At 46.5% G+C, this 27158-nt stretch overlaps 1 protein-coding gene across 2 annotated transcripts in view; it reads left to right on the top strand.

Annotated features, from left to right (window-relative positions):
- Positions 1–9255, top strand: part of SLC6A12 (solute carrier family 6 member 12) — a 39695-nt gene extending 30440 nt beyond the window's left edge. For both annotated transcript variants that reach the window (XM_030444451.1, XM_030444462.1), the window contains 3 exons: positions 1957–2057; positions 3092–3262; positions 6487–9255. In XM_030444451.1, the coding sequence (XP_030300311.1) occupies positions 1957–2057; positions 3092–3262; positions 6487–6630 (416 nt within the window). In that variant the 3' untranslated portion in view covers positions 6631–9255. The remainder of the gene's footprint in view (positions 1–1956; positions 2058–3091; positions 3263–6486) is intronic.
- Positions 9256–27158: the final 17903 nt, after the last annotated feature.

Genomic DNA, 27158 nt, shown 5'->3' with positions numbered 1-27158 from the left:
TTCTATAAAGCTGTATTACAAATGAATTTATCTGTTATATGTCTGACATCACAGTGTGTTTCTGTGGAAACACTGTCTGGTACAAAAGACTGTGCTATTCTCATATTCTAAACAGCAAGTTGCATCATTTAAATATATCTTTTTTTGTTTTTTTCCCATCCTGTAGAAGTTTTGCTTTTTTGGCAAAATATTTTTTATACTATCTCCCTTTCATCCCCAGTATATTTTCAGAAATGCTACCTGAAGCCTCATGATATTTACAGCTTGGGAGTTTAGGGTTCTGTGCTCTGGTGTGGGCTGTGTCTCCCTTGATATGTCACAGCTTGTTGTCTTTGCTCGAGGCTACTTGTTAACTTGCCAGCTCAAGATGGCAACCATGAGGTGTTCAAAGATTCCACCCTCCCCAGCCTAAATGCTTCAAAAAGCTGTGTTTAAAAGAGCTTTCCTTCAAACATTAGTCATGGGATATAGGAAGTAATGCGAAGAATTAAAAAAAAAATAAAAAAAGAAAAGAAAGAGAAACACTCATAATGTTCTTCTGTAGAATTAATGTGTTTAACAAAATACAGCTATTTAATCCTAAAACATAAAATACCCAAGCAAAAATAAAACAAACCACAAAGACTTAGAAGTGTGGCCAGTTCTGTTGGCATATATTTTGCCCGTAGAGACTTTTGGTGCTAAGATGCAAAGAAGCAAGGTCTCATCACGCTTGCAGGTGGGAAGTGTGGCATTGCCTTGAGTTCACAGTGGGAGGAATGTCCCTAAAGGCAGAGCCCATCTTTATCAGCTAAGCACTGTGATTAAACTTCAGTAAGACAAATATGGTATTATTTCACCTCAGAATTTCTTAATTCATAATCCTTTCCATGGAGACAGTTTAGGTCTATTTTTTTTTTTGTTTAATACTGTTATTCTATTTTACCTGAGGTGTGCAAACCTGATGTAGTATCTCCGGTTAGCTCTAGTTAGGAAGAAGTTAGAGCATCCTAGGAATGACTTTTTGATTATTCTTAATTTCACATCTCTTTTTTGGCCAACATTAGGCTCTTGTTCTTTCAAGATATCTTAGATCTTACTGCAAAGTCTGCTGAAATCCATCTGCATTACTCCATCTCCTCTATGTACCATTGCATACATTTCCTCTTTGTCCTTTGGGTTGGGAAGAATCAATGGATAAAGGGTATGGCCAGTGAGAGGACTTCAAAGGTATATGCCACTCTGGTGCACCCTGAGCTTCAGGTGGGTCCCACATACAGTGAACAACATAATCTAGTAAGTGAAAATAATGAGAGGAGAAGAAGGAGATCAGGCACCCACAAGACAGCTCCCATGGGATGGTAGAGTAGCGCTTGCAGGTGGAAGATTTGGTTTCCAGCAGAGCTTGGATTGCCAGGTCTTCAGGATTTGTGCCAGAAATAATGTATTCTGTGGAAAGCAGGCTCCTGGTGGTGGGGGAAACACCCATCTCACTGGAGATTCTTTGTATGACTTCCCTGCTCTGCCAGTCTAGTTTTAGAGAGAGGGTTTTTTTGGTACCCCCCATTCTCTTTCTTCCCTTTAGCACTTGGCTCTCAAAGTCCCATGTGCTCAACCTGCAAGAGCTTTTCCTTGCTGAGCTGTAAACCAGGCACCCCTCCTTACCTTGTGCTGCTCCTTAGCAGCTCTTAGTGGCACAAGGGCTGCATCCTGCTAGAGCTGCTATGGGACAGGGCATTTCTTATGTTTCAAGCTATCTGGTAACTTAAGATTGAAATGAAAAGCAGTCATCTCTATTTAGCCCCAGATGGGCCTTTTCAAGGCCAAAGAAGCCCATTCCCTGCTGCTATACTATTAGGACAGCCAGGTTTTTAAACAGAGAGCATAAAAAAAGTTGGGATCTGGTGAGGAGAGTGGTTGAAGGACAGAACAGTGATGTGATCTCTGATTTTGTCTCTGTCCTGGATGGTGGCCAAGGTGCCAACCGCTTCTACGACAACATTGAGGACATGATTGGGTTCCGGCCATGGCCCTTGATCAAGATATGCTGGCTGGTGTTCACCCCAGGGCTGTGCTTGGTAAGTGCAATTACAACAACATGACAAATTATTCTGGGTCCTTGGGTTCTCAGTAGAAATGGTTGATTTGTCTTGAAGGTGCTGCTGTATTTTTTTCCAGCTGAATTTATTTCTTTTGCAAAGCCCTAACTTTTGCCTGGAAAATTGATTGAACCTGAAAAGCCACTTGTTTACTGTGAAGCCAAAGAGCAATGTATCCTCAAAGTCTGCAGAGGTGTAGTCATATTACTTTTGAATAGAAGACCAGTGAGAATTACCCTGTTCTAAAATAATGGCTTAAGCTGGTGTTCCGGTGACCTCCCATGGTTCATAAATATCTTTCCATGGCCTTTTGATTTCTATGTTATTAAATCACATTTAAAACTTCTGTGACAACTATGTTTAAAGAAAATGCACCAAGTCAGAAAAGTTCTTGTCTGGCTTATGTCCAATCTTGCTCTATGATTTATGAGCCAATTTCTGTTGCTGCATCTGATGTTGAGAGTTGATTTCTTTGACCACAGTGGGAACACAGGTGGGATCTCTATAGCTACAGCTTACAAAAGATTTTTTGTCCTTTGACCTCAAATTTTAGCAAGAGCAGAATACCAAAGAAATTTTCAAAGCAATCATGATCCAGCCCAAGTAATCTGAGAGCTCTGTGGCTAGAGAGCCCCAAGAGAACTAAATCTGTTCTCCCTTGGTACTTCTGGAGGGCTTCTGCCAGGGACAAGAGTTCCTGACTTTGATATGGATAAATGGCTGTCTTAATCTTGCTGGACCCTCAAAGCTGCTGCCAGCTTTGCTAACTTAGGGTGAAACCCTTAAGAAGACTCACTGCTTTACACTGCAGAGAAACCTGGCCCTGGCTCTGAGATAGCCCCTTGTGTGGTCAGTGTGTACCAAGCTCAGCCTCACTGCAGCTGGCAAGGTCCATGCTGGCTCTTGCAAGACATTGCTCTCTTTGCCACCCAGATGATGCTTGCAGGGTGGCCAGGGTGCCCATCTCTGCTGCTCCATTTGCTCTGCCTATGTCTGTATTTTCTGCTCCTCAGGCCATCTTCCTGTTTTCCCTCATCAAGTACACACCCTTGAAATACAACAATTCCTATGTGTACCCACCCTGGGGCTACGTGGTGGGCTGGCTGATGGCACTCTCTTCCATGGTCTGCATTCCTGCCTATGCCATCTTCATCCTCCTGAAAACCAAAGGACCTCTGAAGCAGGTACTGGGATTGTGGTTGCTGGGTGAGTTGGTGCTGCTTTTCCCAGATCCTCATGGGAAGAGCCCTAGGGAAAATGTACATGGCATATTTCTCCTCTGAGAAGGCTATGAGGGTGAGAGGGACCCTTCTCCAAAATACCTTGTAGCTCTTTCTGGCAATTTGGAAGGCTTGGAGTGTCTCAGCACTGCTCCCAAGGTGGTCATTAAATGTCCAGTGTCTCCCATGAGATGCTGCACTGCTGTGCTCAGTGCAACACATAGACATATGCAGAGCAACTCTACCACTGGCTCCACTGGATGGCAGAGGACTCCTGCAGTACATGCTAGCTGAGGACAGAGGCTGATTGGTTTGGTTTATGGTTCAGGTGGTCCTGCTGGCCATGCAGGTAAAAATGGCATGCCAACCCCTTTGCCTCCTTTTTCATTACTGACTAGTGTCAGTGCAAACCAGGATATCTTTGGCCTTTACTTCTTGTCCCTTACCCTTGCTCTCCTTTTAGTCCTGGGTCAGGACTGTGTTATTTTATCTAAAGAAATGACACGTGGCTATTAAAGAGGACATGGTCACAGAGCTGTAAAGGTCACAGGGCTATAAAAGTCTACCCTGTGCCATGCCCATGTCCTCTTTCACTCTAGACATCTTATCCTAGGAAGACACATGTTTAGGAAGATGATGCCATTGAGATGACACACCACCTGACCTATGAAGAAAGACCAGAGTGATGTACAGTTAATATAAATTCCTGCATAATTCCTCTTCTGGTCCTTCCCCATCCTCACTGACTGTAGGCTCATCAGCAGCTGGTTGGGGCAGGGGGCAGGTGAACAGTGGACAGGAATGTGACAGTGTGACAGTCACATTGTGGGGTGATGAGAAGGAGAAACCTGCAGTGCCAAGACAGCAAGGGATGGGACTGAAAACAGGATGTTTTCGTTGTCTCCATTGCCTTAGGTAAAGTGAATCTGTGCCCCCAGGGGTAATTCTTAGCTGGCTGGGGGATGTGACTGAAGAGGGAGTGTCAGGAGTTGTGGCAGAGCTGGCTAATGCCCATCTCAGGCTCAGGAGAAGACACTGCAATGCTCAGTCAGGTAAGGTAGCAATGAAAATCTTCAGTGACACAATGAGAGGGGCATAAACTGTGCAGGCAGGGAGGTGAAGGAGAAGTATGATGCTAGGAAATAGTTCCTGTTTGGCTGCCTCTTGCCCTGGGGCCTCCTGATTTCTCTTGGTGGCCATGAAGAGATGACAAGGCTGGGACAAGGCCCCTCCCATTATAGAAACCTCATGTGAATCTTGTACCAGGATGCTGTGATATGATTTGCTCCAAACTCAGACATCTTAAAGCCCTCTCCTATGCCCTCTCCATTTAGCAGTCCTGTCCTTTCCCATGGACCAGTTTGAAGAGATTGTCTGGGTGGCTGACAACATGTCTTGAGTCCTCACATCCCCACAGCTCAGAGGTTTTGTGTGTCTAAATGAAGACTTGGAGATGTCAGTGAAATAACTGCCCAAATATCTTGCCTGCTGGACAAGCAGTATTTCTCATCTGCTGCAAAGTACTTTGAGCCTTTAGACAGAAATGTTGCTGTGACTCGTGTTAATGCTTATTTTACAGCACATTTGAGAAATTAATTTGGACACTTTCAGATTGATGATTTTTATTTTTGCCCTTGTTTAGATTATATTGGTTGCAATTTCCAGGGACTTTGCACTTATATTAGTATGAAGAAACTTCCAAGGACATGATTTAGGCATGTAGGAAGGAATCAGCTGCTAAGCCTGAGTTCATACAGGGGAGAATCAAATCCAGCCACACAGTACCTCCTAGAATAGTTGCTCCTTTTCTGAAAACAGGTTTTCTCAAAACATATCTGCTTCTTTTTTCCAGTCACACCCCAGGAATATAGTGTATTAATTTTCTGACAGAGATACTTCCAGGAAAAGTGCCTTTCATACTGTGAACCATTCACTGAAAGCAGGTTTGTAATTGGTAATTATGATTAGTCAGTGTGACAAACTGGTTCCTCTTGTCACACTTCACTGACCAAGAAACACAAATGTTTCTTCCTAATGTGTCTGATTAAGACAGCTCAAGCTCCAAAGACTGAAAACTTGCAGTGAATGGCTCACAGAGCAGCTGCAGGCCAAGGCTAATTCCAGAAGTCCCAGGGAAAATACTTTTGAATAAATGAGCCAAATCCAGGACCCTGGCAGGCACTTCACAAGGAGGGGAAGCACTGAAATTTATCCAAAGAGTGGTCGTGAATTGCCTGCTCTGCTTCCAATGCACCCCACAAGGGGCAAGCCTGGCCAGAATGGCTCCTGATGGAAAAAGTTTGTAACAGTGGAAGCTTGTATTCAGCAGGGAAGTGATGTACTGGCCCATGGAGCTGGGCAGGTGTCTGCAGGACACTGTGTGTCACTTGGCTTTGGGGGGTGCCCAGGGACTCAGGAAGGTATGTGGTACCAGAAGGCCTTCAACATGAGATGAGAAAGAACAGGAAGTCACAGCAGCTGTCTTTTTGGGCCGGTACCTTCTGCAGAAAGAGCTCAAATTCTTTGTATTTTTAAGAATATACTCCCTGCAGCACCCCTTGCATTGGAGAGGACGGGGAGAGCTAAGGGTAAGAAGCTGCCTCACAGTCCCTGCCTGCTCCATCACAGTCTGAATGGCTGGAGGTGGGGAACTGAGGTGGCCTGGGGCAGGAACCAGTCTGCAGAGGGACTGCTTCATTAGGAAAGTGCCACTGAGGTAGGTATCACCTGCCACCCTGTTTTGGACCGCAGCAGGAGATGCCCAGCACTTTCTGATGATCAGGACATTCAGAAGGCTCTACAGCTCCCACCAAAGCTGACTGGAATCACAGATAGCTGGCATAGGGGAAAAATGTGCTTTTAGGGTAGTTTTTACATGGCTACAGAAAATATCTGTGGGGTAATAGCTGACATCCTTTCTGCCAGAAAAAATGTCTGTGAGGAGCCCTGTAAATCAACTTGTCAGTCCACAGCCTGGTGTTAAGCCCAGAGGTGGGATAATTGTTATCAGGAACATTTCAAGCGAGCCTGCTCTCTGTCTTCTCCCTTTCACAACCATTTGGCAGGAGAGGTGCAGGGAGCTGGGAGCACTAGCTCTCCAGATGCCTTTGCCCCCAGCAATGGTTATGGATTACTATTGGGTGTCAGTTTGTTTATCAGTTTAATTAACAGAGAATTCCTCTCCGCAGCGGCTGACGCAGCTGATTTCCCCAGCGGAGGATCTGCCGCAGCCCAAGAAGCACGTGGGTCCCTCTGATCCCTTGAAGCACAAGGGATGGTCCCCTCCAGTCCAGGAGGTGCTCAGCATTACAGAGAGAGAAACCCACTTCTAAGACACTGGGAATATCTCCTCCACACTCTGGACTGATTCGCTCTTTGCTTCCAAAGTGTCTTCTTTTCTCTCCTGGGCTCTTCCCTTCTGTCTTTCATGTCTGAGACAGAAGCATCTGGGACACCTTCTCCTTCCAGCCAGCTGGCTGCACCCATCGAGGACAACATTTCTTTTGACTCCCTGGGGGACAACTCTCCTTGTCAGCAGCTGGGGAGAGAGCTGCATGTTTTGTCAGAAGTGTCCTCCAGTACTGACTCTGATGGGGAAGAGGAAAAAAACACATTAACAAAAAACAAACAAAAAAAGAAAGAAAATAAGAAAAAAAAATGTGGTCACTTTGGAATGAGGAAAGGAAACCACAGAGGTGAGAGAGAACAGAGAATAAAAGTGTGCAGGAGCAAAGTTAAGGATGCAAAGGCACAAAATGATGAGGCGTTTGCACAGGGAATAAATAAGTTGGTTCAGAAGTACATAAGCTGGAGGGTGACAAAGGAAAGTGCACAGCTAGGTCACCTCTGTATGAGGGAGCAGGAGCCAGGAACATAACAGAGGCAATGATAAAAGGAGGCTGCAGTGTTAGTACTTGTCACTGAAAAGGAAGAAAAGACTGACAGGGTGCTCAGTGCAATCGTCACTGATGATGGATCTCAAAGCATCTCAGGATGAAAAGGGGATGAGGCACAACTATCTAGGGGACTCACTCTTGGTCACAACTACATGGCTACATGTAGTTCAACTACAGTTGGACTTAATGATCCTGATGGGTCCCTTCCAACGTAGCATATTCTATGATTCTGTGATTCTATGGCCCAGTGAAAATGCATCTGAGAGTGAAACAGCTGAATATTTGACAATTCTTTCAGAAAATTCATGGAATGCAGAAAAAGTCACAGCGTAGTTGGTTAAAAAATCAGCAGCAGCACAGCAAGAAGAAAGGAAACCCTGAGGAGTTCTTGCCCACAAATTAAAGTACACTGCTGGGGCATTTTGTTGAGCCATTAATGAAAGTGTTTATGGGCCAGATTCTGGGCTGCAGAGTAGCTTTGGGGTGAGAGTGGGAGAAGGATTTTGCTCCCTCAGCTTTGCTGCAGATGACTGCTCAGGGGATAAGGGAGACATAATCGAGTGCAATAATCATAAGCTCAAGCAAGATAAAGAGATAATTAATAGATAAGATGGGTTCATTGGAAGCAGATTGTATCAAATTAAAGGTCTCTTGTTGCCAGGGTAGTCATGAATGTGAGACAATGGCTAGGACTGTGCTTGGATGTGATGTTTGGGGCAGTGCCTCCCAGCTCTGTCCTGTGGAGGCTGGGGCTGTAAAACTCCTTGCCAAAATCTGCTTGAATGCCTTGAATGTCAGAATTTCACAGTTCAAAACACAGGAAAAAGACAGTGGCAGGATCCCCTCAGGTGCTTTGCTGTGGTTGAGGGCGTACGCACTGGTGCACGGCTGTGTTGCAATACTGGAGCATCAAACCATGCTGGAGAATGGCCATTAAAAAGAATCAGAGATGCCACAGGCTCCTTTCCCTTGTTCCTCATTCCAAGTAATTGCTTTTCCCTGTGCTGTGTGGAGATAAAGCACCAGTACTGAAAGTAAGTGGGAAAATTGGGCCTCATCCGTGCAATGCGGTACCTATTCCAATTGCTATGGGAACCTTATCTTTTGCTGTTTCCTGTGAGTTTAACTGGCAAATTAACATAGGGCAATCTTTTCCCCATTTCATTTCCTTTCTTCTAAGAACTAGAAACTAAAAATTGTTGGTGAAACGAACACTGAAAGTCAAGTATCAAAATTTGTACTTTTCTGGGACATTATCATTGGATTGGAGATGATTTACTGGAAAAGGTAGAAATAGCTGGCAAGCCCCCTCCTTGTTCTCTGCAAAGGACTGCAGCACCACGTAAGATACCATTTATTTCATTTTTATTTTTTTGAGGAGCTCAATGTCACATTGCAGCAATAATCACGGGCAGAGCATTACATCCAGAAGCTTGCAGTCAGGCCTCATGGTCAGTATTTTGCTGATTTTTTTCCCTCTCCCTCCCAGCTGTGTTGCTCACGATTTGGTGAAGGGGAGCAGCCTACTGCAGGAGGAGCAAAAGCCACCAAGGAGGCACAGTGCCAGGGTGGTAGATCTTCATGATCAGCTGGAGGAATCACCTGCCCTGGGGGGGTCTCTGCATCTGCCTCCCCTGTCTGTAGGAGCTCTGGGAGGAGCCGTGGACAAGAAGTTTGGTTTCAGGTGTGGGCTGCAGCTGCCTTGGCAGTACCCGTGGTCAAAATGATGGTATTGGTTTTGAGAAAGAATTCTGCCTTCTCTTCATCAAGAAACAGTAAGGAAAGCTAAAGGACTGGGGCTTGCCATCCAGAATCTTAGGCATTAGCATGGGTTTCTTGCAAAGTCCTTGGTAGGACATTTAACCCCTTTGCTCCTGCTGCCATGGCTTTGGGGTCTAAGGTGGTATCATACTGCCAGAGAAGATGTGGAGATGTGGTCACTCTTCTTTCTGAGGTAGTTGGATAACACTGCAAAAATCCTAGATAGAAATAAACCACTTTTCAGTTTTAAGCATACACATGGAGCTGTGTCATTGAAAATAAATACTGCATGAACTGGTTCCTCCATTGCTTACTTATAATATGATAGTAATGTTCCACCTCAGCCAGGAAGCAGCATAGTTGAATAAAATCAGAGGGGAGATTACTGTTCCCATTTAAAGGAATCATAAAATTCCTAGGATCAGTAAATGAATCCAATGCATGGAATTGACAGAGCCTCAGGAAGTTTGTGCTCAGTGACCTCAGTACATCCAGCTGGAGCAACAAGGAAAATACCACCAATGGCTATCTTTTCCTGTGAGACCTCCAGCATGCAGGTGTAGTAGGAGACCAAGTAATGCTTTGCTGAACTTACACAATGTCTCAGGCACTTCTGCATCCATATGACAGATCTGACAGGTATCCATCAGCCCCTGGAAGAGGGCACTTCTGGATACCTGTGAGTCTGATGCTCCCTTCCTGTGCACCACCAGGGTGTAAATACACTCTTGAAGGGTTTGTATGGAGAGGAGGGAGAGGGTTTTTTTCCCCACTTTGCAAGTGTTGATAACATGCCTAGATGTGATGTATTTGAAGTTGAAATCTAAGGGAAGTTACAAGGTGGCCATACTGTGCTCCTGCTGGTTGGAGGAAAAACCCTGTATACAGAAGAAAGGACAGACATCCTTCATACTCCTAATTACCACTTCTGGGTTTTCAGGTTTGGTTTTCTTTTTCATTAAAAAGGACATTTTCAGCCCTTTCATCCCTGGAAACCCAGGGAAATAGTTTGGTAAAAATTAATCAGTGAAAAAGGTCTTGTATTTCCCTTCTCCTTTCTTCACTTGCTGTTTTTCCTTCCCATTTGTTGTGTCCCCTCCCTTTCAGCCTTTCCTCATTTCTTGCTTCAACAAATTGAAAAAAAAAAAAGCAAATGAAATTGGAAACTGGCATTGGACAAAATTTGAAGAAAGGAAGGGAAAACGAATGATAAACAAGCCCAAAAAATAAGGAGTTATTTGCTTTCCACATTTCTGAAAGGTTGTGTACATCCCTGAGTACACCAAACGAGTTCCTTTCCCTTTCCTTCTGGCAAGTTTCTTTTCCAAAAATAGAAATGTGTCATTCTTGAGCCTCTTCCTTTTGATCCTGATCTGAAAGTGATTCCTGGTCTGGCTGGACTGCTGCCCCCTGCACTTGGTCAGGCAGGGAGACACTAAGATGTTCCTTGTACATCCTTAGGGCTGCCACTGACTGGGAAGCCCTTTCCATCCTGGCCCTTACAGCAATTCTTACAATTCTACATTTGTCCAGCATGAAGGAATATGCATTTCTTCTCATCATCAGGATTTCTCCAATTTTCATGACCTGCAATTTTCAACACTCAACATAGTATTTTTGTTGGAAGAGAATTGCAGAGTCATTTCATCTTGGTTGGAACTCAGCTCTCAAATCCTCTCCTGTCCCAGGTGACCATGGCAGCCCCAAGCAAAGGACAATGGTAGCTCCCAATGAGATGAACATACAGCTGTACCCTCCCTCCAGCCCTCGTCTTATCTTTTTAAATGGAGAGAAGCTATATCCATGATAGCCCAAGCACAAGGTTAGCTACCAAAAATTGGAGCCACAGTTCCATCCTGAGCAAAGCTCTTGATTTTCCCTTGATCCTGAGCATTTATTGCACCATGCCAAGGACCAGGCAGTTTTCTGTGGTACACTTTTGGATGAAGTATTAATTCTCCAGATGGGCTGGGGGACTGTGGCCCTCATCAGCACTAGTGTGATGTGTACATCAGCTGTGTAACAGGAAGAGACCAGTGGAATCCACAATCCCACCCCCCATGCTGTCCTGTCCCATCACCAACACCAGCACCGGGCTCTCCCATGCTCAGATGCTTTTGTAGGGCTCAGCCCTACATCTGCTACTGACCTAAAGTGTAAGGTACTGGTTAAGTAAAACAGGGGTCTAGGGACAGCTTTCAGCTGTACTGTCCCATAAACATCCTTGTCCAGGAGCCCAGCCATGGGAGTGTTTGTCTCCATGTGAGCAAGTGGGACTGGTTAGGCACAGTTAGGTTTTTTTCAGAGCCTCTTGGTGGAGGAGCTTTGAAGTGTTTGAGAACATATTAATTTTACAATGATAAGGTAGGAATCATCGAGTTATAGAATACCAAATTGGAAGGGACCTCAAGGATCATCTGGTCCAACCTTTCTTGGTAGAAACATGACCTAGACAAGATGGTCCAGCATCCTGTCCAGCTGAACAGTGTTCAATGTTGGGGAATCCATCACTTCCCTGGGGAGATTATTTCAGGGGCTGATTGTTCTCACTGCAAAAAATTTTCCTCTTTCATCCATTCAGAATCTCCCCAGGAGTAGCTTCTACCCATTACCCCTTGTCTTTTCCATGTGACTCCTTGTAAAAAGGAGTATCTACCCTTTAAGTATTGGAACACAGTGATGAGGTTTTCCCTCAAAGCTTCTTTTCTCCAAGCTGAACAAGCCCACTTTTCTCAGCCTTTCCTTATAGGCAGGCTGCCATCATCCAGTTCACTTATGAAGATATTAAACAGTGTTGGGCCCAATACTGATCTCTGATGGATCCCACTTTTGACAGGTTACCAGTTTGAAAGAGAGCTTTTTATCACCACCCTCTGGGCATGGTCTATAAGACAGCTGCCCACCCCTTCTGTGGATCACTTCTCTAGACTGTAAGAAGAAGGTCTAGAAGGCAGCTGTGGGGAACCCTACTGAAAACCTTGGAGAAATCCAGGTAGACAATGTCTGCTGCTTGCCTCATATCAGCCACGCAGTTTACTCTGTCATCAAAAGGAGATCAGGTTTGTCAAGCATGATTTGCCCTTGGCAACTCTGTGTTGTGAGTTTCCCATCATGTGCTTCATTTGACTTGTGGTAGCCCCCGGGAAGATTTGTTCCATAACTTTCCCAGAATTGAAGTTAAGACTCATGGGCCATCAATTTCCTGGAGATTCCTTTAGGCTCTTCTTGTGACATTAGCCTTCTTCCAGTCTTCTGGAACACCTCCCAGTCTCTCTGACTTCTCAAAGATTATGAAGAAAAGCCTCACAACAAGATCAGCCAACTCTCTTAACACTGTTGAGTGGATGGATTGAGGGCCTATTGAATTGTAGGGGTCAAGCCCCTGTAATAGTTCATATACTGACTCTTCCTTTTCTGAAGGAACATTGGTGTTTGCATCAAGCTGGTTGTTTTTTTCCAAGGCCTGGAGACCAAAAGTGCTGGTAAAGACAAAGGTGAATAATGTGTTGAGAATCTGCCTTTCAGCATGAGTGGTGATTAATTCAACTCTCTTGTTTAATTGTAGGTCAATATATTTCTTCTGATGAATGCCAATTTATTTTTATTTTTTTTTTTTTTAGTTTACTAGTGAGTTACTTGTCCTTGCCAGCAGCGAGAAGATCCATATTTTAAAAAGTATTTGCTGCCTAAAAGGTTACACAATGTAATTTTCTGTATGAGGAGGTTTCTCCAAGCAGCTGTCCCAACCTGCAGTCAGGGGGGGTGACAGCAAAACCCTTCCTGCTGGCTCCCATGGGGCCTGGCGGGAAGAGGAGAAATGTGAAACTTTTCAGAAAGTTAAGGATTGTGATCTGAGATGTTGTGCACCTCCACATGAATGTATGAGTGGAGGAAGCTGGGAGTACACTTTGGTAATTTTTGTGTCAATCATATCACCTGTGTTCATGTTGTGACAGAGACCAGTGAGTAATACATTGCTGATGGTGTTTTGAGTTTGGGAGCCTCTGGTCCTTGACTATAAGTAGAAGTAATCTGTAATCTTGGTAAAACATTCCAGAATCTCTTTCCTCTCTGGAAGGAAGGATGTTTTACTCACTCTGGACAGAGGTGTCATCAGCACCTTCTGATTGTTCTGGTTAACATCCCTTGGATGAGCTGACGTACAGCACATCGAGCGACAGCAAAACAATTTCCCACTGTCTGATTCTATCAATAGAAGCAAATCCCCTGGGGAGTGAAATGAGATTGCTGCAAACAAGGGTTGGTTTTGTTGGTGTGCATCACATGGGCAAGAAGCAGCAAGGCTGCAGGCTGGAGAGGTTTTTCCTCATGGTGCAGGCACTGTCCCTTCCTACATGGTGATAGTTGAGATTGCACAGGTGTGGCACTTTGCAGTGGAGCCAGAACTTTGCTTTTCTTCTAGTTCCCAAGGCCCACGTACTTGTCACGATGGATTACTTGTGGTTGAGTGTGCGTAGGGAAGACCTAAGAGAGCTCCCTGCAGTGGGTAAGGGCTGTAACCTTGCTGGTACACAAGAGCTGGCAGAAGCCCTTCTCCTTGGAGAAATCCTGTGGCCAGTGTCCATGTTAGCTCTCACTTCTGGTTGCCAGGGCCTACTGTTCTTTAGTTTTGTACTGGCCAGGAGGTCAACATCACAGGGACGTTGTGGTCTGAGTGAAACACACAGTTTCACTCAGATATTCCTAAGACATGGATAATAGACAGGATGATGGGGGTAAGGGGAGACTGCTGTGCTCAGAGTCTGCTCCCAAGTCTCACCATAGATACCAGTGGTACATGGTTTCCTGGACCCTCTGGGGCCCCCTGGGAACAGCTGGTGTCCTTGTGTCCCCTCGACCCCAAACATGCTTGTACTCTGGGGACTTCAGCCTTCAGAGCATCTCTGGAGAAAGCCAAAAGCCCAGAGGCATGAGTCAATACCCTCTCCAGGGCTTAGAGACCAGCAGTCAGGTCAAGAGCTTTCTGGAGGCTCCTGGGATGCAGGCACTGGGAATTAAACCTCCCATTTTGGAAGGGCAACTCAGGTCTCGTTTTACCCAGCAGGAAACTGAACCTGTGTTGCAGTGAGGTGCTGTAGCTATCAGCATGTTCAGAAGAACAGTGTGGGCAACCCACAGGGACAGGGCCATCCTCAAGCAACACCACCGGCTTTGCTCCAGCCAGGGAAGGAGACATTGTGACAGTGCAGAGGCCTGAGTTTTCACTGTGCTTTAGCTGTTAACAAAAGCCATAGGCATGCTGCCCTGTGAAGCAGGGTGTTTCTCTCCTCTCAGAAACATCCATATACACAGACCTATCTATTTCAAATTGTATGGAAAAAATGGACACAACACCAGAGAGTATTCCACCCAAATAAGCTGGAGGTGAAGACTCTTCACTGAAAGAAAGAGTAGGCAAAATGCTCTTGTGACCTCTCTGAATGCATGCATTTTACTTTAATGGCCTTTTTCTTTCTCTTCTATCCAGTTTTCCCCCTCCTCCCACAATACATCTCAGGACTTGTCAGGCTGATCATCTTCATTTTATACCAGAGGACTCATGGTACTTCAGATCTCACTTGCTGACCAAAAGCTCAGTGCTGATAAATCTTTAGCAGAGGAAGATTTTCTCCCAGGTTTTCATTAACCACTTGAGTTAAGGTGAAGTTCACAGGACAAACAATGAAAACCCACTAAGAAGCAACGAAAACCCACAGAACTTGATTGTTTCACAGTTCATGAGTCTTACTGCCAGTATCTCCAGTGACTTTATCTCCCCAGTTCTCCCTGTATCCAAGGGGGGAAAAAAATGAACAAAAGTGCTCCTGCTCATTCTGTTTTTCTTTTGCAGGTCACCCTTACTCTCCACCAGGGTGGAAATTCTGTTTCTTTTCTTGTACTTGCTTTCAGTTTTGTTCTTATGATATTTCTTTTACTGTTTTTCTTCCCCCACCATGTGCTGCTTTGTTTGTGCTGCTGGCGGTGGAAGTGATTTAAAAATGCCCAGTCTGTGAAACAAGTGATCTGCTGATGAAATTGCTCTCAAGGGCTCCTAGCAGCTGCAGGGGCAAGTGGCATAAATGTAGGTTTAAGATGAGTGGGTGAAGGCAACTATTAAATAAAAGTGTGAGCTGTGGAAAGTATTGGACAGGTTCCTGAGGAAAGAATATTCTCAAGAAGCTGTGTGCCGTAGGAACGTTGCTGGCAACCTCTGGAGAACTATAAATGTGTGGGGCAAGACCTCTCCCTGTGCCGTAGGATCCACCTTGACTGGGAACAATTGCACAAGGTGCCCAGGATAGGGAGGAGCCCAGGTTCTGTCACGTTTCCTGGGGTGAAGAGGCCAGCAAGGCTGGGTGGTAATTATGTTGCTGGGTATGAACAGCCCAGCCACTGCTGACAGACCAACCTTAGACCCCACCAGGGAAGTTTACAACAGCAGACCGGGTTTGGGAGTCCTGTATAGCACCTGTGAGTGGAATCAGAGAGGACTGAGCAGAGGAACTGCACTGACTTACCTACCCTGGTCTTACACACGTTCCCTGTCCATACCCAACTGACTAACTGTTTGGGGAAAGATGTGTGTCAGATGGGTGTCAGGAATCAGGCCAGACCTGAGCCCTGAGCCTGTTCAAGGAGGAAGGAGGTAAAGCAGCTTGGCCTTCCCCACCTGCAGGTTGGCAAGGTCTCTGAGGTTGTGGAGAAGACCATGCCATAGACTGGGCTCAAAAAAGGCAACGCCTGCCAGATCTGCTGTGGCAGTCAGCTTTGCTTCCCTTCAGAGGACTTGGTGGGCTCAGTGAGAGCCAGGCAGCCTCACGGCTAGAGGCAGCTCTTCTCAGTGAATGCAGCCCTTTTTCTCTTTGCAAATTATCCTTGAGGGATTATACTTCTGCTTATTTTACAATGATTGTGCTAATGATTTTTGCAATTGAATTTTAAACCAGAAGATGGTAAGCCTGATTATTTGGCTGCCTTAACCTGATTATTTGGCTGCTTTTACTGATGTCATCACATCCTATAGCTGTTATTCCAAAAACACTCTTTGCACTTGTGTTTACTCACCTGGATTATATGGTGGGGTTGGGCTCTTTTGCTGGATGCTTCCCAAGCAGCCAAAAGCATTGGAGGTGGCAGCCCAAACGCTTCAAATGCAAATACTCCAGACAGCAAGCAGTTCTCTGAGCATCTGCCAAGCTCCCATTTTCCGGGAACATGCTGGTGAATCAAAATTTAGTCTCATTAATGTTTATGGACAACAACCAAGAGAACATCTCCAAATCCCACCCTTCCAAGCAAATTCTGCTTCTTTCCTGAGGCATGTTCCCAAATTCATTAGGGCTTATCAGTCCATGTCTAGTTCTAGCCAAGTACGAAATATCCACATGCCCTCTTCTTTTTTTGGTTCCACTTCCCTTTCTTCTGGGAAAGGAAGGGGTTGCTCAGACTGATGCTGAGAGATACGCTTGCTCCCCGGTGCCTTTGATGCTCACTGCCTCCAACTCACATATCAGTCATAGAATCACAGAATTGTTTTGGTTGTAAAAGATCTTTAAGATCACCAAGTTGAACTGTTAACCCAGCACTGCCATGCCCATCACTAAACCATGTCCCTAAGCACCACATATTCATGGCTTTTAAATTGTTCAAGGGATGGTGACTCCATCACTTCCCTGTCAGCCTGTTCCAGTGCCTGACAACCCTTTCAGTGAAGAAATTTTTTGCTAATATTCAATCTAAACCTCACCAAGCACAACTTGAGGCCATTTTTTCTTGTTCTATTGCTTGGTACACTGTATACAAAAGTTATAAAGAAAACATTTGTTTTCAAATTGAGTTTTTAATCTTTCAGTGGAAATGGCTACTTGCTGTATGTTTTTTTCTCTCCAGACCAGCAGTGCACAGGGAGATGATCTGCTGTGCTTTCAGTGGAAAGAGTGAATGTTTTTGCCTATGGCAATTAGTATTGCCACTCAACCCACTGTAGTTCTCAGGTGTTCCTCAGCCAGAACCATGTGGAAAGGTCTGAAAATGCATATACCAGGCTGGTTCCCTCAGGCCTGTGATCTGCACCTGCCCTGTAAGTGAACTGTTATCTTCTCTCACTGTCTTTTTATTTTAGGAGGTGTCACATCAGCAATGGCCCTTGAGAAGGGACTGTAGACCAAAAGGGGACAGTGATGGACAGGCTAATGCCAAGTACTGCATGCTCAGGAAAGGTTGAGTTATGATCTCTTGGTAGCTGAAGTTTCATTCCTTTGACAAAAGGAGGCCAGGGGATTTGCTGCTGACTCCCCACTGAAACTACCATCTGCAGGTACCTGCTCTGGTTTGATTTGTTTGGCCAAAGAAAGTCTGACCTGGTAACATGACATTACACTCAAAAAGCCCTTTCCCAGCTTGGGCCCTTTGATGACTGCCAAGGTAACCTAGCAGAAAAGGGAGAGCAGAGCCTCCTACATGGTCCAGCACATCCAGGACTGTGCCTTTCCACTCCGCAGGAGATAGAGAACCTCACCTCTGCCAGTCCCACGTTCACCCAGAGCTGTGAGGAAGGTCTCCAAAACACTGCAAGCTTTGGCTCACCTGTATGAGACATTATCTCATTCCTGGGATACTCAGCTGGCAGCAGTTCCAGCAGAGCTCCATGGAGTGGTGGGCAATGATTTCCCTGTTCTGCCCTACGTGCTCCCTGCCCTTGTGGGTCTGGCAATGCCAGGAGGGTTTTCTAGGGAGTGAGAGCAACAGAACCATTTCACTGGATGGTTTTTATCCCAGGCAAGAGTCTAAAAGAAAGATTTCTGAGGCAGATGTAGTTTGCTATTTTTTAACATTATTATCAGCTAAATAGGAGATTCTCAAGTTCACAGAGTGGCATGGGGAACACAGGCTCCTTGGTAGAGGAAAGAGAACAGGGTGCTCTGTCAGACCCATGGTTTGCTCTCAGAAGAGGTTCTTGCTCACAACATTTGCTTCAGCTCAGAGAGGGTGCCTTGTTGTCAGGGTACCTCCGACTGTGTGTGCTCCTCCCACTCTTGTCTCAAACCCTCTCAAGCCCTGGGTTTACCTGGCAAAAGTAATTTTTCTCCATTTTCCTTCTTGCCAGCCCTCCTGACACCTCTGTCTTTCTCCTTTAATGGACAAAATAATCTGGTGTGGGAGTCTTAATGCCTCCTTCACGGTCCTCTAGTGCCTACTTAGCCTGAAATGTGATCTTCAGACATTGTCTATTGGCAGGATATTAGCAAATATACAGATGGAACCATGAGCAGCAACCTCATCAAGGATGTAAGGCAGTGTTTTCCCTCCCACACATCTAAGTTAAGGGCTTTGGCAGATGAGCTGCATTACGTTTAGCTGTGATGGGTTATGGGTGTGATTGCCTGCTCTAAGATGATACAGGGGAGTTTTAAAGAAGGTGCTAATGAGGAATAAAGCATGGGATTGCCAGGGTACCCTCCAGCCCACCTGAGCACCCAGGGAGCTGGTGCAGCTAGTGATGGCTGCAATGAAGCAAACCCTTGTGCATGGGCTAGGGGAGTTATGGGAGGGATCCAGGTCACCAACATATTTGTCTCCACAGTGTTGAAAGCCACTGAGTGTACCTCTGTCACTAATTTAAGTATCCCTTGGCCTGCCTCCACACAAAGAGAGGATCAGGTAAGTGAGAAGGTGTCATGTTGGCCATCAATCTCTGAGCAAAATTATACTTTAATTCACTTGGGCTCCTTGCCTTGTACCTCTGAAAATGTTCTCATTAGTATGGCGATGCCTAACAGAGCCGGCAGCTCCTGCACACTGACTCTGGGAGAGACTTCTCTATGTTCCCAGTGCATCCAAATTGTTTTAGGCCAAATTGTTTTAGGAAATAGAGACTCCACACAACCCCTTTTTGTAGCCAGTGACAGGATTTGCACACTAAGCAGCTGGTTGTTCCTATGTGGCTCCTTTCCTTGGCTAGTATCTGATACCTGAGACTTCAAAAAAGAAATCCATCTTCCTCTCTCCTCCTCCTCCACCCCAAAAGCCTGACCCACAGCTAGTAGAGTACCTAATGGTGACACCACAGAATCCTTTGGGATGATTCCTCCTGAGCCCTGTGTGCCCTGTTACCACTTTGCAGGGCTGTGCTGTTGCAAGCCTGGCCCTCTGCAGAGGCTGTATGGAAGCAGGAGAGGCTCAGGGACAGAGACCCAACCTCCCTGCCCTGCATGGCATGCTAGACCTCTGCATCCCTTGCACAGCTGCAGCCAGCCCTGCCCACCCAGAGGAGGGAGACCACTGTCCAGCTGCAAACACTGAAGGTGAGGGGTGTGCACTCTGCCTTTTCGTGGCCTCTTATGTACTACTGCAGCCATCCCTGCAGGAACTGCTACAGCAACATAGGTGCAACCAACCCCGTGCAACCCACCTCCTCCCTTTTTTCAGCACCAGGCCCTTTGCCCATGCTCCTGCCCTCCTTCCTGGCCCATGCCCTTGGAGCCTCTTCTCTCCCAGGGACGTGATTTTTTCCAGTGGCTTTGGGTATCCCCCCCCCTGCCCCGCACCCACGACATGCAGGGTGTTGATTTGACTGGACATGAGCTCAAAGCTCATTAAGGGCTCATCAATACAGGCAATGAGGAGCTGTGTAGGGTGAGGCAAGGGGAGAGGGCTTCAGAGGCAGGAGGGGCTCATAGCTCCCCACTGGTGAGAGAGCAGGTCAGAATGTGCCTCCCTGGGCTGGTGTCTCTGTGAGCAGCTCTGAGCATCCCAAGGACTCTAAAGCAGCTGGCACCGTGAGGTAGGTGCCTCCACTGGGACAGCAGTGTCTGCTCTTGGGGATGGGAGTGCTGGGGTGGGAGAAGGGAGCATTGCAGCTGTGGTTGGGGAAGAGCTGGCTGCCTGCATCATTATCCCTGGGGAAGGGTTTCTGCAGGTGCTGTGCTCTCCTCCACCCATGATGGGTTGGATGTCGGGCTGGGAGCTCAGCACCCTGAGGGAAAAGCATGAGAAAGGATGGTTTCTGCCTCACAGAAAGTGCTGGGGAGGTGAGCAAATGGGGGCAGACCTCCTTGCCTGCCTTTTGCTCAGTTGGAACAGTCTGAAATGGCTATTCTGCCCTAAGCAAGAGTACACATTGTCTGTGCTTTACCCTCAGCTGCACTCATGCTATGCCTAAATTTATTCTGTCACCATTCTGTCTCACCATTGCCACTGCCACTGCATGTCCCCTTGGTCAAGAAAGATGCCAGCTGCTGGGAAAGCAGTGTCCTTCCCATCCTGCCCTAGCATGTAGGGACAAATGGGCCTCTGCTTCGAGCCCCCCTCATCATGAGCGGAAGCCCAAGCTGGGGAGGGTGTTTCTGCTTCTGTGGAGATGCAGGGCATGAGCCCCCCCAGTCTCATCCAGGGAACCAGCATTGCCAAGCAGGGTGAGATGGAGGACGGTGGTCCAGGAGCAGCACTGAGAAATGGTACTGAGAGACTGAAAACTGGACCAGGTTTCCCTGGGCAGAGTTCTGCAGTTAGGAGGACTGTGGGGGCAGGTTAGGTGACAGCAATAGAAGAGGAATCAGTACAGCTGCCTCTGCCTGGAGCTGGGACTTCCCTTCCTAGCCTTTTGTGCTGCAATCCCAGGGATCAACCCAAAACTCAGCATTTCAGCCCCTTGGCACCCCTTTGCTGCAAACCCTGTCAGTGTTTGGCAGTGGAGCTGAGCTTTCCTGCATGTAAAGTTGCTGGGGTGTTTCAGGGGGTTACAACTGTCTGCTTCCTTCCTGTCTATCTGTGTGGGACTGACACTGAAGGAGGTGCCACTCTGTGAAGATGAAACCCTCCCCATCCCTCTTCTGTCTCCATGGCACTGGAGAACTGGCAGGCTCTTCAGCCCTCTTTCCCCCCTCCTACTTTCTCCCTGCTCCCCAGCTCCCATGAGTACTGCTTGGAGGAACACCTGCAACCTGGCTACCAAAGGCTCACCAGCTCACATCACTTTTGCTGTTATTCTGCCAGCATCTGGTAGAGAACTCCATCACATTTCATTTAGGTTCTTCTTCCTCCAAGGGAAGCTCTGCCACAATTTTGGATTTTGTGCCAAGGAGAACCAAAAGCAGGCTGAAGATATGTAGGCTGCAAATGCTTTTCTTCTGGAGAAATTCAATGGGCAGAAGAAACAACTAATGTCCTTATACTAGGGGTGGACCTCCACCAAGGTGCTGGGTCTCATTTGCTGAGGATACAGCATGTGAGAGCTGTGTCTGGCCCCTGTGGAGATGCTCATAAAGGCTGTGTCTGGTCCCAGGGTGTCAGGGCCTGCATCCTGGTGTGAGCTGGCAGCTCTCCTTTCCTTCACCTGCCTTATCTCCTGATACCACAAGCCTTGGAAGAAGAGCTGCTCATTTTGCACCTCTGTATGGAGCTTAGCACAACAAGTAGGGAGAGGAGAGGGAAGCTGTGGCTATTGAAGTAGTAGAAATAATAATGCCCACCTAATTGCAGCCTGATCATAGGCAGCAAGGGATGATTCCCTTACTGGGTAACGAGCATTTTTTCTGGGTTATTTCAATGAAAACCACAGCTGAGGGTTGGTCACAGCTGAGGGCTGGAACCATGCTCGTGCGTGGTTTCTGTGGACAGAGCTGGCCCTGCTGTTCTTCATTTTCCATCCCCCAAAATATATGAACAAGTGCAGCCTCTGGGCTATGGGGCATGATTATATCTGTTTTCACAGAGAAGGAGAACAAAGAGTTTGGCATCTGAAAGTGGGACACAGATTTCCTCTCTGGCTTGGCTGTGCTGCAGCAGGAAAACTATGTTGTCCTCTGCATGGTGAGGCTCTTCTCTTTCTCAGAGCTGAATATGACTGCTGGAGTTGTGCCAGGCTGATTCACAGGTGCCACGTTTTGGATAAGCTCTTAGTGACTGGATGCCATGCTTGGTAGCTGCTGTGACTCTGTCCAGAAAGAGCAGGGGGAAGGTCTGTGATCTCTCTCCTCCTTCTCCCATCTATCATCCCCTTTGTGCTTCCAGCTGAATGTGGTGGCAGGGATTTTTAAAGCAGTGCAGTGTTTAAATTGGTTTGTCTCACTCCAACAGCAGGAGGGGCTGGCTGGCGTGGAGCAGGCTGGCCTCATCCATGCCCTGAGGATGGGTCGTGTCCCCAGCTGTGAATTTCCCTGTCACAGGGGACATGAACTGGCCAGTCCTTTCCTCTCCTGGCACGCAAGGTGAGGGGAGGTCACTCCCCTGCCATGCTGGACACTTCAGGGAGGTGTCTGGAACGCTTTTGTTCTTGTTTTTCCTCTTTCCTTGTATATTCTGTTTTGTTTGTTTATTCACTTTTTCCTTATTAAATTGTGGCAACAAACTCCAAAGTGATTTCCTCAGGCAAAAGGTGTCACTTTTCATTGCAAAACCAGTTTTGCCCAATTTGCTCTGTTCAATGACTTAATAAAAAAAAACAAACCAAAAAAGAGAAAAAAAAACCCTCAAAACTTAAAAAAAATATCAAAAACATATCAAGCCCCATGTAGCAAGTAACCACTGACATTACTTGCAGTGTCTCTGTAGGTGCATCAAATCCAGCTCTATGTGTGTGAAGCTGTTTTTTACCTCCCTCAAGAATAGCCCAGCCATGGCTTTTGCACAGTATTTGACTCCTAGTGAGATGGGGAAATTTACCCCTGTGAAGGCCATGGTCCCACTGAGGATGTTGCTACAGCTCAGGGTTTGAGGTAAAATCTTAGCTCAGAGGCACAGTTTGGGTGAGGTAGTGGCTGGTGGAAGCAATAAATCACTCTGCAGAAGCTGAGCTGTCATGCTGCAGCCTCTCAAGGGGGAATGAGTGAAAGTGAGTGGGAAATTCCATTGGGAAATGCCTCCTGTGTTCAGTTAAGGCACTTTTGTCCCATAAATGTTCTCACTGAAGTCACTGGAAGTTTATTGCCATTAGCTGCCCTGGAGAAGGATTGCCTCTTAGCAAGGAAAAAGGCAGGCAGAGGATGCCTATGAATGTTATTAGAATCATAGAACTGTTTTGGTTGTAGAAGACCTTTAAGTTTATCAAGTCAAACTATTAACGCAGTACTGCCATGTCCCTTATTAACCCACTACTAAACCATATCCCTAAGCACCACATCTACATGCCTTTTACATCCCTCCAGGGATGGTGACTCCACCAGCCTGTTCCAGTGCTTGACAGTGACAACCCTTTTTTCCTCATATCCAATCTAAACCTCCCCTGGCACAACCTGAGGCCATTTCCTCTTGTACTATTGTTTTGTTACTTGAGAGAATAGACCAACCCCCATGTCACTACAACCTCCCTTCAGACAGCTGTAGAAAGTGGTGAGGTCTCCCTTCAGCCTCCTTTTCTCCAGACTAAACAACCCCAGTTTCCTCAGGTGCTCCTTTTAAGACTTATGCTCTCCTTTGTGCATACAATAGAGAAATACATGTAAACAGCAAGTTCTGTCCTCTAGGAAGAACAGTGAGTTGGGTGGGTTTTTGCTCAGCAGAACTATTAATGCCTGCTTTTCTCTTCATAATGTCCTTTGTCCCCCTTCACCTGTCATGACAGGTTCCTTATGGCAGTGTTTATTGTCTCTCTAGTCCCCCACACCACCTCCTCCTCAGTGCTCCTTCTGCCTCCCACATCTCCAGGATGCCCTCCCAGGGGCTGGCTCCCTCCTCCCCAGTTCTTTTCCTCCTCAGAAGAAGTGGGTACCTTTGAGGGCTGTGTTGCCTTTTCAAGTATGGGTGAAACTCGCCAGTGAGCTCAAAAAGTAACTGGGGCAGGGAACCAACAGATGGGTCTGTGCTAAAAATGTCCTCATTGCTTCAGGCAGGGCAGAAGAATAACGTAGCAAAATGTATGAACTACCAGAATTGTGAAATTGGTATCCCAGCGTGACAGCTTGCACTATATGAGAGAAGAAAAAAATGCTTCTTAATTTAATCAGCACATTTTAAATGGGCAGAAATAGGCCTTTAATCTTTTTCTAATGTGGTAGTTTCGATGGGGAGGCTGGAGTGAGGGATGGCTTTTTCCCAACCTTGAAGCAGGCGAGGGAGCTCAGGGAGCTGTTGGCAGCCTGCTCAGAGGATGCCAGGAGGGGAGCAGGGTATGGCCCGGCCTCTATCCTCACCCTGCTTCCTGGGTCTGTGGTCTGCAGGAGTGAGGAATGTCCCTGCCAGCTCTCTGCACCATGGAGAAGCTTCTGAGGTGACAGGATGAGCTTTGAACGAGAGCAGAATGACTCAGAGGCCGCATCATTTGCGTCATTCAGAAAAAGGGACAAACCCCTTTTCCTCAGAGGCAATGTATGTGAGGTGACCCCAACCCCTGAGGTGAGAGCAGAAGTGGTGGGTGAAGCAGGTTCTGCAGCCGGGAGCAGGATCTGACCCCACTTCCCCCCACAGGATGAGGAGCCAGAGGAGGTTCAAGTGGGTACCCAGAGCCAGGGAGGGTGCTGTGATAGCTGATGTGGGTCCTTCTGTTGGAAAAATGCAGAAATCAAGGTGCTCCTTGGCATGACCATGCAGTAAATTGCAGCCAGTGCCAGCAGCTTGGCAGTTCTTCACTTTGTTCCCAAAGCCACAAGTGAGTGTCAAAGCCCTCCCAGCACTGTAGCTGGGTGCTGTGATATGTGTCCTGGCCTCATGTGGATGCCCTGTTGATTTAATGGTTTGCAAACCATGGCCCATGCCCACCTTGCTCCTCTGGATAGGGCTGTGGTGTTGTGCCAGCCTCATTTGCCATGTTATCTGGAGTGACATGGGTTGCCCACAGCTGCTGGAAGAGGAGAGAGGCTGGACAACAGCCACAGGCCAACAACCCAAATTTTATGAAGGAGGGTAGAAAAGGAGGGTGGAGGTGGTGGACACCTGGCACCTCCATCACCCAGAAGAGCTGATTTCTTCTCTTCTTATCTCCAGTGTGAAGCCTGATTTCTCCTTTAACTAAGTGATGTCTTCAGGGGAAGGGAGATGAAAGGTTGGGTGTCTGTGGTGGCTGCCTCCTAGGCACAGGTGGAGAGGTCTGTGAGACAAAATACCCTCTGTCCATCTGACCCAGCCTGGCAGGACAGTGATTCTCCAATCCAGAGCAGGTTCCCCATGGGGCCAGCACCCCACCTGCAACCTCAGGCTCCCACCAGAGGATTTTCCTCAGGCTTTCACTGATGCAGGAAGCTCAAGCATATGCTGCTGCTGCAGCGAGCAGAAAATCAGCCAAGAGTCAGCCAAGAGTCTGCTGTGCCCTGATCACCCGGGCACAGCTCTAAACAAGATGCAGGAGCCTTGGGGCTACTTCGCTGTCATTAAAATGGTGTGGATGGAAGGAAAGGTCTAATTGACTGAACAACAGCTTGTGCCATGTAATTAAACTAATTGTGGCTCTACCTGCATGGGTCAGAGCTCATTTGTGCAGCTGTTAAAGCAATGACAAATCAGAGGTGGAGAGGTGTGAAAGTATTTTTCCCATGCATGTCCTGTAGATAATTTTGCTGTTTCATTTCAGGCAATTTTATGCCCTTGAAATTTTTGGTTTCTGTCAAATTTGAGGAAACTGTTTATATTTCACATAGAAGCAGAGCAAAGCAAAAAGGCCACTGTTGTTAGCACTTTCAGATGGCAGAATTTCAAGTTGAGGTAGTACTTTTTTGGAACTGTTTTCTTGTTTGAAGTGAAATGCCTCAAAAAAAAGGACGTGAAGGACTGCTCTCCAGAATGCATTTCAGCTTGGCTCTGCTTTGTGGGGACCATTCAATTTTTTTTTATTGACTTGAGCAGCAGAGGACCAGGCCTTCTGCATAACTCAGTGAAACTCAGGTCACTACTTTTCTGCCAGGGATTTATGACCTTAGCTTTTAGTGGTTGTTTCAAAAGTCTTGGCTTCAGAATATGATGTATTTAGAAGAAGCCAAATGAGAAACCCTCTCTCGTGTCATATTTAAACTCTCTGACCTTGTTTTCAAGTCCTTGTGAAGCAGAGCCCACCTCTAGCTTCTAGCCCTGCTCTTATTGATTATCATTTTGAGTCCTTGGGGCATTTTGCTGTGCCCAAAGCGCTCTGTTCTTCACAGAATGAATAATGTGACATGACAGAGAGCTGCTGAGCTGACTCTGCTCTCTTTAGGCTATCAGCACAGACTGAGCCCTGTGCTTGTGCTGGAGGATACCATGTGGAAAGGTGGAGGGGCTGGTGCATTTTGTCCCAGTAGAACCAGCTTGTCTTGGCGTGTGAGCTGATGTCTAAACATAGAAGTCAAACACCTAGCCTGGAGCAACTAATGCTCCTATTTTTCCTGGTCAGGGCTGCTTGTCTGGGGAAGGACATGGTGTGGCCAGGATGCAGGATGTACATGAACCCTTCTACCCTAATCACCCATCACTGTAGGAGACAGGACTATAGGAGTAGGTGGAATGAAGCTTCAGAGGGTGCTCATCACTGTTTTTCTATGCTTTGACTGTGGAAAAACCTCTGCAAATCTAATTTATTCTTCCTGAGCTAGAGATGAAGGACCTTACATCTCAGGTGAGGTCCAGGATGACATGCTGCTTCTCCATCACCCTACCCCAAGTGTACAAAAAAGGAGGTGCAATCAATTAGTTGCAGTATGGCTCCAAAACTGGCAGCAAAACCAGGGGAAAGAGCACAGGAAGAGCAAAATATATATGTAGTTTTTTAAGATAAAAGCTTACCTACTGGTTTTTATAAGGAAAGGAAAGGAAAGGAAAGGAAAGGAAAGGAAAGGAAAGGAAAGGAAAGGAAAGGAAAGGAAAGGAAAGGAAAGGAAAGGAAAGGAAAGGAAAGGAAAGGAAAGGAAAGGAAAGGAAAGGAAAGGAAAGGAAAGGAAAGGAAAGGAAAGGAAAGGAAAGGAAAGGAAAGGAAAGGAAAGGAAAGGAAAGAAGGAAAGGAAAGGAAAGGAAAGGAAAGGAAAGGAAAGGAAAGGAAAGGAAAGGAAAGGAAAGGAAAGGAAAGGAAAGGAAAGGAAAGGAAAGGAAAGGAAAGGAAAGGAAAGGAAAGGAAAGGAAAGGAAAGGAAAGGAAAGGAAAGGAAAAGAGACTCAAAATGGCTTATGCTGAGCTGAATTTGTTATGTCTCCAGGCATACCTAATTATCCTGAGTTAGCCCAGCTCTGAATTCTTCCCAGGGGTTTTGGTGCTATTTCTTCTGTTTTGATTCATAAATTGTCTTTATTTTACTTTCCTCCTACATG

Source organism: Calypte anna, chromosome 1 (assembly GCF_003957555.1).
Source record: "Calypte anna isolate BGI_N300 chromosome 1, bCalAnn1_v1.p, whole genome shotgun sequence".
In the NCBI taxonomy this organism is placed as follows: domain Eukaryota; kingdom Metazoa; phylum Chordata; class Aves; order Apodiformes; family Trochilidae; genus Calypte; species Calypte anna.
The sequence above is the reverse complement of the archived record's forward strand: the minus strand, read 5'-3'. Positions and strand labels throughout refer to the sequence as shown.